General features: G+C 40.0%; 1 protein-coding gene across 1 annotated transcript in view; it reads right to left on the reverse strand.

Moving 5' to 3' along the window:
• PLG (plasminogen) overlaps positions 1-10693 on the reverse strand; it is a 57148-nt gene extending 46455 nt beyond the window's left edge. The window contains exons 1-5 of the mRNA XM_008574601.1: positions 10645-10693; positions 6462-6597; positions 5149-5255; positions 2250-2364; positions 661-800 (exon numbers count right to left, since the gene is read on the reverse strand). Coding sequence (XP_008572823.1) covers positions 661-800; positions 2250-2364; positions 5149-5255; positions 6462-6597; positions 10645-10693 — 547 coding nt within the window. The remainder of the gene's footprint in view (positions 1-660; positions 801-2249; positions 2365-5148; positions 5256-6461; positions 6598-10644) is intronic.
• Positions 10694-14243: the final 3550 nt, after the last annotated feature.

Consider the following 14243-nt stretch of genomic DNA (forward strand, 5'->3'; position numbering starts at 1 on the left):
TAAGGGCTGAATGACCTGTAACATAGTGTACTTGTAAAGGATCCCCACGGTTCCAATGGAGACAGGTGAGGACAGAAGTGGATTGTCACAGGGTACAATGTTGCATAAATCCCATCTTTATCTATTTCCCTCTTGCACTAATAAGTGTAGCTGGAAATACAAAATGAAGAAATATTTTTCTGTAAGATGTATTTATTTCTGAGTATTGACCTTTGAGGTGCACTGTTAAATTGGTTAGTCCACTAAAATAACAGGTTGCTGATTTAAAAACTGGTTCGTTGCTTATCTTCAACTAAATGACAAAGTTGATCACATTAAATTAATATTGCAATTTTATTGCTTTCGTGGTTTTGTTTTAACTATTGAAAATCTGTTTGGGGTTTTGTACTCTGTAAGAGTTTTAAGCATAATATGTTTGTATCTAGAGTTTAGATTTAATTTTATATTTGTACACGTTGAAGTAATATTTTAATAAAAATTATTCAGGTCCATACTGGGAATCTTTGCAAATTTTTGCTCCTTTCCAAGAGGTAGACACATCACTCAATTTCGTCATGCACGGCACTATTGATTATTAATAACGTCCCTGTGGGAAATGGCTCTAGAGCAAATTACAGGTGAAGGGCAGAAATGCGAACATTTTCTAGAGCTGCTTCTGACCTTCACATTCAGGAATGTCACAGTAGTCAAATCTCTTGTCCGGATCTGTCGTGTAACACCAGGGCCCCTGTTCGTCATTGTCGGGGTTCCTGCAGTAGTTCTCCTCCAGTCCCTCTGAGGGGTGTGTGTTAGGTGAATAGCTGTGCAGGATGGAAAAGCAGCACTTTGACTATGTTCTAGAAATCAGCCTATTAGCAGCAAGTCAGAGAGATGCTCTCTATTTCTCAGCTGAAGTTTAAGTTTCCGTCATCCAAGTGCATTTCAGCAACGTGCTGTGGCATGTATATTGCCAGATTTTCAAATTCCCCATTAATGGGCTGTTTCAGGTACAGTAGCCGATATTACCATTATTACTCTATTGTTGGCCAAATCTTAGAAGAACCAAAGTATTTTTACTGCATCGTCAGTAGAAATATAAAGGCCTCAAAATCCTGCCAAATTCTTAATTTGTTCTAAACATCTACTTTTCTCAGTTGCCCTTTTCTCCATAAAAATAATAGTTCTTACCATTTTGTCCGAGTGAAATATGCACTGGGCATTACACTAAAAATTTTTTCTATACATTCTCTCCTTTAGTCTTAATAATAACAAAAAAAGAAAAACCCTAACAGGAAGGTGTTACTGTCCCTACTTTACAGATGAGAAAACAATGTGGCAACGTAGAGCAAAACTTGCCTAAGCTTGAACTAATAAGATTGAGAATTTAACACACATCTGTCTGATTCCAAAGGCGGAGTGTTCTCTGAAATGCAGCCTGGACTAACGGGGGTGGAGGAGGGAACTGAGATCATTTTCAGATCCAGGGACGAGTTGATGTGTAGAGATAACAACTTAGATAAAAAGCACATGATTTAGAGTCTAAACAGGCAGGTTGTAATTTCTAGTTCTTCTGTGTACCTGTTTTGGGTAATCCCCACCCTCTCAGGACCTCAGTTTCCTCAGAAAAATAAGCCTCGATGATGTCCTAAGCCCCTGACATTGGATGATTTCACATTTGATTGAGTCATTTCACCTTACCTACTGCTAAGTATTAGATCTGTTCGTCTCATAGAGATGCAATCAAGGCAATTTGGGATGGGGCCAGGGTAACAGACACTACATTCCTATTTGATAAGCATCATTACTGAGAACTTAATGCCACCTAATGCCAAGCCGAGGAAGGTTCAAACAGAATAACACTAAAATAAATAATAAGCAAGTTGAAAGATTTGTGTTTGATTTACTCTTTGACTCCACAATGTGGAGAAGACCAGGTGGTTGATAACTTGATATGCTGGATCTAGACTCACTCATTCCTAAACACAGTCATCTCTGGTCTTTTCTCAGTCTCAGCCTAGAACTCATGGTTTTGTTGTTCTTTTTTACTAGGCATCCTTCTATGTTTGAGGTCTTCCAGAAAACTCTATACAAACAGTAAACAGAAAGCAACCGTTTTGTGCTTTTGTGCTATAAATAATTGAATTATTCTACATCAACATCAAAATGGTTCTCTTTGTATCTGCTCATCCACATATTCTGGCTTGATTTAGAAGTAACAGAATTATTCTAAATCCAGCAGGTGAGCGCAAAGGTGAACAAGAAAGTCTTACTTAGGTCTGTGGGGGTAACTGGCACTCCATTTTTGACAGGCAACACCACTTTTCGTTTTGGATGTTGTCCCTCTGTAGTTCTTTCCGTTCCCGGTCCTGCACTCCAAAAGATACACTGAAAGGAAGTCCGCACAGTGGTCAGTCTTTCACAGCAAGAAACCTCGTAAAGGAGGTCTGCACCGAGCAGTCACAGGCAGAGAACTTGAGCAGCAGACACCATTTTCCCGCTACTAAAACATCGTCTTTTATATGAGGGGTCTTCAAAAAGCTCATGGAAAGATTTGTGTTATCTTTCAACTCTATTTGCCCACAAAGTTTATGACGTACCTCAGTCTTTATAGCATCTTTTAAGATTCCCCGCTTTAGCCAAATTTTTAAATTTAGTCATCAATCACCCGGGGAAAGTACTTCTAACATACCTGTAGCAAGTGAATGCTTTTAACCCAACACATGTATAATGGTCACGATATATCTTCACTGGACTATATTATTACAGCAGATGTGTGACACTCACTAAGCATGTATACTCAAGGTACTTTGTGAAAGGGAGACCTAGGGGTCAGGGAAAACTTGTGAAAGGAGGTGATACTTGAGCTGAGACCTAGGAGATGAGAGGAAGCTGGAATAGCAAGAAGAAAGGTGAAGAGGGTCCCAGGCACAAGGGCTATGCATTTAGCATGTCAAAGAAACAGAAATGAGCCCAGTGTAGAAAAGCTTTGCAAGCCAACCAGTGAACCAGGGTGGACTTAAATAATGCAAAGCATTTGGGAAGGATTTTGGTTTTATTCTAAGTACCCCAGGAAGGATTTTAAGCAGGGAAGATACATTTCTAAGTGATCACTTACACGCCTACAAGCAGGGAACCAGCAGCTATAGTGGTCCCTACCAGAGATGATGGTGGCTTGGACCTGGATGGTAGCAAGGAGATGGTCACAAGTGGCAGATGTAGGGCCGGCCCGTGGCTCACTCAGGAGAGTGCGGTGCTGATAACACCAAGGCCCCGGGTTCAGATCCCATATACAGATGGCCGGTTTGCTCACTGGCTGAGCGTGGTGCTGACAAGTGGCAGATGTAAATGTAACCAGCAAAACCCTGGCAGATAAATTAGCAGTGAGTTGCTATGGGTCAAATGCGTCCCCCAAAAGTTCATGTACTGGAAACTTACCCCCCTTGTGACAGTGTTAAGAGGGTGGGAAACCCAATCATGGTATTTGAAAGGTGGGGTCTTTGAGAGGTGATTGGATCTTGAGGACTGTGCACTCGTGAATGGATTGATCCATTGATGAAATAATGAGTTATCATGGGCCCGCTTCTGAGGGCTTTATAAGGAGAGTGAGAAGATTAGCTCTCCTGCTCAGGCCACTCACGACATGACACCCTGCATCACTGTAGAGAGTCATCACCCACAAGAAGGCCCTCACTAGAGGTGTTCCCTGGCCTGTGGACTTCCCAGCCTCCCAAACTGCAAGAAATAAATTTCATTTCTTTATTAATTATTCAGTTTCAGGTATTCAGTTATAAGCAACAGAAACAGACTGATACATGGGTCAATATACCACACTACAGAAACAAGGACCGAAAATGACTGATTTTGACTTTTCACCTGTCTTTTGTTTGTATGTACCCGCCAGAGTTTATATAACCTTTGGCTCCCTCTCATCACCTTGAAAACAAGCAAACTAAGCCTTCAAACTTCAGACTTCAAACTAAGCCCAAAAGTCACCCCCATGTTCCTTTGGTTAATAATTTACAAATGACATATTTAAATGTTCGTGTTCTGTAGAGAGACTCCCACCTCCCACCAGGCTTTTTTTTTTTTAATCTGGTTTACAGTAAGTAATCCTATTTATCTCATCCTTTTCTCAGTATTTGTAAGAAATAATAACCAGCAGATTAGATTTAGGTTTAGATTTAATCTGCACTGTAATCTCAAGAATTAGAAATAAAGAGTGATGAGGAAGGAAGTACAGCAGGAGAACAGCTAATCAAACCTAACAAGATGAATCAATGTATAGACATAGCCCTAACACACAGAAATACTTTTTAAAATTGTATTTAGAGTTTTTGCAGTGAGATTAGAAACAATGTTGAAAGTCATCATCAAGAACACAAGAAGGATGTTTCTTGTCCTCTTTAACGCCTGTGATCCAGAATATTTGGAGACCTAAATTATTGTTAAGGGCCTACCACCTAGCCAACAGCAGAGCATAAGAGATAGTTTTAAAAGTGTCATACATTTATTTAATCTTCATACATACTTAATGGGACTTTTGCATATCTAGATAGCATGCAATCTCCATTGGAATCCAGGCCATCTCTCATCCTAAACAATGGGACTGTTGATTTGTATTTCATAGGAAACTACAGAAAAGGAACTATAAGGTTTGCACACTTGCAAAAGACGACATTTCAGAGTCTGAGGAAAATATTGACCATAATATTTTTAAAGTGGAAAACTTAAGAATAAAAATAAGCATTTTGTCCCTATCCAAATGTTCCCGAGGATTACAAACACCTTGGTACTTCTGTTTTACAGGCTTCAGTCCAGAAGTTAGGGCCCAAAGACCGTGGTCAACGTATAGAACTACAAGCCAAGATTATAGGGAACATTTAGACTCCCCATCTCCTTAAGAAGAAAACAAAATTTCAAATATCTTATTTTCAGGTCTTCGAGGTAGAAGTGCTTTTGTAAATCTAATCCCTTCATTTTTCAAACAAGAAAAATGAGACCAAAGGATGCAGTCATACACTCACGTTGCCAGAGCTGGTTAGTAACCAAATCCTGTCCTAACTCAGAATTTGGTTTCACTGTTCCACAGTGCCTTTGTGCTTTGGTTTCATAAATTAAAGATATAAGACAGGAGGAGGAGCAGAAGGAGGAGGAAGAAAGCATACGCACTTTTCTTTTCAAATAAAATGACATCTCTCATCCGAATGATGCCAGAAGACTTGCTGTTTTCAGCCATGATCACACACTGCTGCTCTTTACTGTGGTACTGGAATGACCTGCAGAATCAGGAAATACAATCAATGTTTCCTTTATTTAGAGAAAACCAACATTTATTAATAAGTAAGACATTCTAAGGTAACTAGATCTCTTGGTGGATCTGGGAGATTAGAATTGTTGCCTTTCGGTTAATTTTGGTTTAGCATGGATGAAAGACTGGAAATGAATCCTTCAATATGGTAGTTACTCTTGTTCCCTTAAACCTGTACCTTCTCTCCCTCCAGATTTTCTCTTTCTTTCTGTTCAACTGCTTTACTCTTTCTTCATTTATTGTCCTGAAAGTGCCAGGATATTTTTTGTTGTTGGAAAGAAGCAACTTTGATCGTTTTGAACCCATCCCTGAGATGGGCCGTCTCTATGACTGCTGGACTCCTCTGATCTCCCCTTAACCTTTGCCTTAAAGTCCCCCCACTTCATCTCACACCTCCTTTCCCCTCCACGTGGTCCTGCCGTGGTTGTCCTGTCTGGCGTTCAAAGCCATCCACAGCTACTGTTCCAGCCCAATAGCCTACATGAAGCTTTGCCTTGGCCAACTTGGCCTATTCGTTGTCTCTATCAGAGGCTGCAGGGCCACGCCTGGCACACCTACAATGCCCCCTTTCCTTCTTAGTGCTTGTCAGGATCTCTCTCACCTTCAAAGCCCAGCTCCCTGACATTCTTCTCTAGCTGTCTCAACCCTTAGGATTTATTCTTTCCTCTGAATCCTTACAGAGCATGCATTGATTACGCCACATAGCAATACCTTGTATTGGCTGTCTTTTTTTCTTTTTTACATTATATCCAGTTCCTTTGACTACACCATAATACAAAAGAGCAGGCTCTGAATCTTGTATCTATACTTCTTTGCTCCTTAGGATCTATCTGGGCAATTCCATCTACATGATCCTCAGAAAATATTTACTGATGGCGATGTAAAAAACTAGAGCTCAGAACAATAGCTGTTAATGTTTCAGTCACGTGTAAAAATAAATAACTTCATTTGGGGGTATTTTTCTAAAAGGGACATGAATAAAGCAAAACAAGAAGCTGTTAGTTTGGCTTCAGACACAAGGAGCAAATAGAGTTCCAAACTCCAAGCCCATAAATTCCTCGATCCTCTTAAGTCAGATTTTTGTTAATAACTCTATGAGTAAATTTCTTGCCGTTAAAATAATAGTGTCCCAAACAGCAAGATTTCTGCACTCGGGCAGCGACAATGAAAATACCTGCAAACGAATTCTGTTTCCTCCTCACATTTGGTGGCACATTCTTCTGTGCTTCCCACCCCGAGCTGCTTCTTTGTGACACTAAACAGCGAAGCTCCCTGGGTGTTTACATAGTCATCCAGGGGGTCCCCTTGACCTAAAAATGGAAGATAAAAGTGAAATAACTGACAACATGAATTAACACCATTGTTTAATTATCACGACTTTTTAATCTATTTGCTCTGTATCAACGAAATAAAACTTGCTGCTTTATTGGAAGCAGAATGGTGGCTGTGAATAAAAATGTCAGGAAAACAGCTCCAGTAGCAGATTGCAGTATATGAAGAGATTAACTAGACTAGAGCTATGTAACAATTTCTTTGTTGCTATATTAATGATACGAAACCTTAAACAAGAATAGATGCTATGGGTCTGCCACCGATTGCCATGTCGTAATAGAACAGTAAGACATAGGAGTGGCAGTTGCGTTACCAAGATTGGTGCAGATTTGCCCACCCCTGGGTAAATGGAATTTGGAGGCTGTTGTTTGATTTCTAACAACTTACGCTTTAGTTGTGACACTGTCACTTTAACTGATGATAAGCATTCTCTGAATGGTTCCACCTCAAGATACAAAACTTTTGGTGAGTTGATGATGTCAAGAATAATAAATAAGAACTGAACTAAATTATGGTATGGTGTCATCTTGGGCAAAAACTACTGGATGGTTAGAATCTCACCCACAATACAAGGTCATTTTGATACTGGGCTGCATACACTGACATATCACTACTAATTTTATAGAAAAAATTTTCCCATGGTGATGAAAGGTATCTGGCATTTCAGAGGAAACTGAAAAAAAAAAAAAAAAGAAAGAAAGAAAAAGAAAAAAGAAAAAGCAGAGCCTGGGACGAATACTGGCCTTGCTTTTTCTGTGAGATCAAATCCGAGGCAAAGAATCTGTCTGAAGTTTGCTTTTCCTCTTGTTCCTGCAGATAGTGGCCAAGGGGGCCTCAGCTCTGCCCCCACTGCAGGGCTGCAAAGAGCGTCCCCTGTTCTGATGCTCCACGGAACACCTGACCTGGCATTGGCAGCTCTGTTCCAAGCCTGCAGATGCCAGCTTCCATCCTTTTGGTAGAAAATGTTGCTGATTTTCACAGGGCTGAGAGGCCAAAGAGGTTAATGAAATGAAGATAGAAATGTTTCCATGGGATTAGGCAACTGGCCACCTTGACCACTTCGAGGGGAGTGGTGAGGACCAGAGCCAGCTGGATGGGTTAAAGCGTGACCAGGCTAGGCAGCGGGAAAGGCATGAGAAGACTCCTCTCAGAAGCTGGCCATGAAAGGAGCCTTTCCTAGAGGGAATATGCAGTCACAGAATTTTTTTTTTTTTCTTAAAGATGAGACATTATGGAGCATGTTTGTATGCTGATGAAAATTACCCAGGAGGAAAGATCATTACAGGTCAGATCTTCATTCTCAGCAAGGCTGTTCCTGACCACTCAAAAATACATTGACTGCAAGGTGAGGCAGTAGGGGGCGAGGCAGAGATGCACTCGAAGATTAACACAAAGCCATCTTCTAAATTCCACCCTCTCCTACCTCTGCAACTTCAACTTTCCTCAATTTAAGATACCCCAAACTAGAAGGTTGGATTATTGAGCAGGATGCTGGCTGATGTGTTTTAAGCTTTAATATACTAAAAAGCACTTGATAGATGTATAAAAGATTATGGAGAAATAGATATTTTAGGCCCATATCCATGTCTTTACCCAATGTTTTCTTCTGATTTGAACTCTCATTTCCAAGAAGAGTTGTGCTTTGGCAAATTCTATAAATCAGGATGTGATTTTAAATACACACGATAAATCCATAGAGTGCACCCTACAAAGAGTTAAGTTAAACTTCTTGAAGAGTTTCTGGGAAGTGTAGCAGGGCAGGCTATGATTAATATTCAAAAGGAAAATTTCCATTTATATCACCCTTTAATTAAGTAACTTTTAATTATGCCATTATTATGTTATATAGCATATAGCTGCTGAGGTCCGCCTTAGGAGCCAATGTCCCAAAGAAACATTCCAAAAGAGAATCATTGTTTTTTTTCTCTTTTCTTTGAAAATTGTTTCCAAAATATTTTTTTCTCTTATTCACCTCCAGGACTTATATGGCAATGGCATTTAATATCATTTATTTGTTGACAAAGAAACACCAGACAAATCTTTTGGTAGGAAAAATATTTTTATATTGTAGACAAAATGTAGATATATACTGCTACCAAGGCAAGTGCATTTTATTTATAATGTTGTGTTTTCATTTATGTGCATGTATACTTGTGCATGTAAAAGACAAGACTTTTAAATGCAAAGTGTTTATCCACCTCTCACTGAGTATAGTTGAAAAGGCAATTTTTTCTCTCCCCAGTCATTTCACTGGAAAGATAAGACTCATTTCCACGAAAAGTAAGGGTAAATACCTTCCTTTCAAAAGGAGCTTATGAAAGAATTTTTCCCTCTAGGTTGGTTAGGACATGTTAATCCTGTTTCAGAGAAGTGTGTTCTAACCTTTGGGTGTAGCCCATTGAATACTTGCATAGTGTTCCAGATCCCAGTTTCCATGGGCTGAAATAGAACATTCATAAACACACACACACACACACACACACAACCACATCCCACAAAAATCTGTTTAATCCTCTCCTGCTCTGTGTTTTCTTCATTTCTTTGAATGTCTCCCAGTAAATTCAAATGTATTTGACTCTAAGGTACAACTTGTAAAATTGTATTTGGTAATTTACCGACTGAATTTCAAGTATCTATACATTGTTTAAATGAAGAACTACTAGCATAATGTAGGATTGCGTTTACCCAAGATGTCCAGAATAGGCAAATATAGAGAGACAGAAAGTAGATTAGTGGTTGCCAGCTGCAGCAGTTTGGGGGTAACAACTAAGGAAAGTGCAGTTTCTTTTAGGGGAATAAAAATAGTCTAAAATGTATTGTGGTGATAGTTGCACAACTCCAAATATACTGAAAACCATTGGATTGTATGCCTCAAGTGGGTAAATTGTACGGTATGTGAATTGTATCTCAATAAAGCTGTTTCATAAAAAAAGAACCACTGGGACATGTGTGGAATATTTTTTAAAAGGTTTAAAAAAAACTGAAACAGCGGGAAGAGCCCTAGATTCCTTCACGGAAAGCCCTGGTTTAAATCATGGTTTCTTCACTTCTTGGATTCAGGAGCTTTGTCAATGGACAGACATAATTTTCCTAAGTCTAGATTTCCTTATCTATAAAATGGGGATGAATATACTGCCTACATATACCACCAGCTGAATAAGCTAATATTAATAAAGTACGCAGTTGTGCACACACATGAACACACAAACACACACGTACGTATGCATGCATAAAACTGTGCCTGCCCTGCCCCAAGCACTAGAAGAATATTTATTCAATTACCATATGCATACACCATTTGGCAAATCAGCACATGTGAGTTCTGCAGGCATAAGAAGCAAGCGTGTCCCTAGGGAAAGCCTCACCTAAGTCATAACAAATAGAGAAATACTGAGTCCAACTGCACAACTGGTCAGGGAACAGAATCTACTCAAAGAGATATCTTATTGTTTAAACTTAGAAGTGAGGGAAATATGACACCCTAACAAAAATGACATAAATTAATCAAACTGATCACTAGGCAAACAGACTAACCATCTTTTGAATTGTTAACTACACTTTTATCAGCTGTTTTTCAACTAAGACAGCCATCATGTGGGATCAGTACTTTAGATTTGAAAAGTCACCATTACTTTCTCTGCCCATTCAGTACTCACCAGGAAACTAAACTTATTTCTTGAAAACTTCTTCAACTTTATGCTAGATTTTGAATTAGGAATCTCATGAATCAAAAGTTAAATTAAGGGCCGGCCCAGTGGTGCACTGGAGAGTGCGCCGCGTGGGAGCGTGGCGGTGCTCCCGCCGAGGGTTTGGATCCCATGTGGAGACCGGTTCCCACTCACTGGCTGAGCGCGGTGCGGGCGCAACACCAAGGGTTGCGATCCCGTTACCGGTCAGTAAAAAAAGGAAAAAAAAAAAAAAAGTTAAATTAAGTGAGTTGCACATAAAACCATATTATCTATTTTTAATACATTGCTAGGAAAAAATAATGATTAAAGTAAAAAAAAAAAATCTTTAAGTCTTACCCGACTTCAGAAATAAAAGAAGTAGAAGGACCACTTCCTTCTGGTCCATTTTGGGTCTGGCCAGCAGTGTCCTGAAAACAGTGTGTCCCAAGTCCAAGATGCTATTGACTTACACAAGAGTAAATGCATCCACAGACAAGATAGTCAAATTAAGTTAATGATTCTCTTAGAGGCCCATGTCTCTGTACTCAGAAGGGTTCAAACATTACCTCAAATAGGGGATCTTACAAAATGTTTGAACGCAGACTCTGCAATAGATGCTGGGAAGTGGGGAGAGCAGCCCCCCCCACCCCGGCCACCCAGGCTGCCTTCCTTCCTCCCCTCCCCCGCAACCCCTCATCTCTCCCATTTAGCTACATTTCCTTCCCTCTTCTTTCATTCCTTTTCTTTTGGATAAAAAAAATCATAAAAATAGCTCACATTTGCAGAGTACCTTCCATATGCCGGACACGGCCAAGTGGTGCATACCCCCAGTGTCATGCGACCTTCACAACAAGCAATGTCATTGTCCTCCCCATTTTAGGCTGAGGGCACAGAGGATAAAACAAATAGACACAAAGTGCTCAGGCCTTAGATGACAGACTTAAGTTAAGCGTGACTGTTAACATCCCCACATTCTACCAAACAGTGTAGAAATTACGACGTAAGTGACAATATTTTATTATCATCATAATGTCTTCATTCTCAGTGGATGCATGTTTTCCATAATTATAAATTATGTCATAAAATATCAATATTTTCCCCCAAATGAATTCACGGTGTGTTATATTCTCATTCTTATGAAACAAAACAAGAGTAGTAGAATTGAGCTGAAAGAGTTCATCTCAATTGTAACTGTTGAATCTGTACTTAAGGCTAGAATGACCTGCTTTAAAACACCTATTTTAGGGCTGGCCAGTTAGCTCAGTTGGTTAGAACATGGTGTTATAACACCAAGGTCAAGGGTTCAGATGCCCATACGGAATGGTTAATTAACCTCTTTATTTTAATGTGAAATAAGGACAGGAAAGCATTCACTCCTCTTTCCAGCTACGGAATTCCTTTCTATAAATTAATTAGCAAAGTGTAGAGGTGGGCACCAAAATTATCTTGGGTGGCACCTCCTATAGAGTCCCCTGAAGTACTGTGCAGATTCTCGAGAATTTTAGATTCTCAAGAACTGTGCAGATTCTGGAGAACAGGAGGGTGGCCTCATGGGAGGGGCAGGGGTGACCTAACAGCATTTCCCGATTTTCCTTTTTAGCCCAGATTTTTTCTCTCCTCCGGCTCTTAGGCCTCCCTTTATCCTCTCTCTCTCACCTTGTGGCCCAGTGTATTAAAGGGGACAGAAGATGGAAGCAAGCTGAAAAATCGGTAGTGGGCAGATTTTTTTCTTGAAATAATATGAAATGTCTTTTAGGGGGCCAATGTTGGTATGTTTGAGAAAATACTTTGGGAATAAAAAAAAAAACCCAGATTCTACTAATCTATAATGTTTCCAGTATGTGTTTATTTCCATTTAGAATATTATTTTAGCACTTCCTTCTGGATAAGGCACCTCAGGCGTGATGTTATCAGAAATTCTATACCCACATAATTTTCCTTTTCCTGTTGTTTTCATTTTTGATTTTGGGTGTGTTGATGTACCTTTTGCCCCCTTTTCCCCTGGTGGTTCTAGAATGCACGTGATTCTCCAAATGTTGTTTTATAGAAGAGCAAAGAGGAATATGGAATGCGTTGCTCAGGAATTGACTGGGGTGGGCACGTGGAGACTTCCATTACGGCATGCCCTGCATGATCGAGCCTCACTGGCACAGAGTAGGCATAAAGCAACGGACTGTTCTAAATTGTGCATAGGAATCTCATGCTGCACTTAGAGGGATTTTTGCCCCTCACTCTAAAGACAAGTAATTCAAAGTAAGTCATTTTCTACCTGAAAGAAAGGCAGAAATGGGAAAAGTGATATAGAAAGAGGTCTAGTCTCTGTATACTATCATCAAGTTGCATAAATTCTGAAATTTATGGATTCATATTTAGTTCAAGTCATTATTTATTGAGCACCTACTGTGTACGGGATTGTGTTAGATTCATTTAGTATTATATAAAAAGTATTAATCACAGTCTCTACTTCTCCCAGGCTCCACCCTGAAGGAAATCCAGGAAACTTTTGCACCTAGGATTTGTGGAGATTCTGTTGCTGCAGTTGAAGCCAGGCACAAAGACATTCAAATAAGATGGGAAATGAACCTAAGATCCTGAGCTCTGCCCAGTATGAGGCCTGCAACAAGATTCACCCAGGTGCTCTTAGGAAAGAAAGAATCAGCCAGTCTCTCTCAGCACTGAAATGGCCAATTCCTTGCAAGTATCTTAGAGGGAGAGTCATAAACACAAGGAAAGGTCAGCGTCACCAGGAGAGTGAGGTAGAGTTCATGCTACAGTCTCACCTGAAGTGGAAGCTGTGGCCAGGTCACAGTTTCTCAGGTGACATGCCTGATGTTTGCACCTGCCAGCTCATTTCCACATAGACTTTCTACCTTCTCCAGCCCCAGGCCCTGCCATCTGGGAACTGTCATTCTAGGTCAGCTCATTTCTTCACCAGGGACATCACTGAGTAGCCCCAATAAGACCACGCCATTTCAAAATGAAAGCAGCAAAAAGTTAGGTAATGGGTTAATGACCCACGCAAAGCATCCCTTTGCTGTTGCAAGGGTTCTCAGCAAGTTCATCTTAGCCCTCGATGCCAATTTGCGGATCGCTTTTACTATGTTCATTTATTAGCACATATCATCAATGAAATATGTTCTAATTAATCTGGAGCTGGCTTTAATTTCTTTTTGACCTTTTTTCATGTTTGTTAGCCTTCGTTCACCAGCCCCTGGGACCATCTAATGAGAAGATTATCAGCCTTTGCCTCCAGTAGAGATAGCAGGCACTCAGCATGGTGGTTAAAGTGTAATCCAGCAGGGGACACTTTCTGAGTGAGACCCAACTGACTCGTTCTGTGTTCAGTAAGGTGATATTTCCTTAATCGAGCTGTGCTGGAAGAAATCGAGATATTCATTCCTTTTTGGAAAAAGTTACTTGTCATTGGCCATCTTCGCATCAGAATTATTATATGCTTAAGAAAAATATTAGCAGAGAAGAAGACGGTTGTTCCCTGACAACCGAGCAGCCCAAGCTGAGTAGGCAACAGGACTCCCAGAGGACAGGCCAGGGTCCCTTCTGCTCTGACGTCCAGACTCACCACGGATAAAACAGAGATAAACAAAACCATCCTTTCCATCTCTCACATGCACTCTTCTCTAAGCTAATTAACACAAAGATCTGATTTCACAGTATTTTGGAGAGACAAGACCTGTGGAAAACATTAAAATATTAAACATATATAATATATATTATACATATACAATATGCATGTATTAGTGTATAAATGCATGTAAAGACTAGTAAAATCTGAGCAAAGTCTGTGGACTAGTTCACAATTTTGCGGGAAGAGCAATTTGCAATTTCCTGTTTGTGATAATGAACTAGAGTCATGTGAGATGTTACCTTTCGGGGAGGCAGGGTGATGGGAACACTTCTAATGTGTTTATAATTATTTCAAAATAAAAAAATAAATA

Source organism: Galeopterus variegatus, unplaced genomic scaffold, assembly GCF_000696425.1.
Source record: "Galeopterus variegatus unplaced genomic scaffold, G_variegatus-3.0.2 Scaffold1072, whole genome shotgun sequence".
In the NCBI taxonomy this organism is placed as follows: domain Eukaryota; kingdom Metazoa; phylum Chordata; class Mammalia; order Dermoptera; family Cynocephalidae; genus Galeopterus; species Galeopterus variegatus.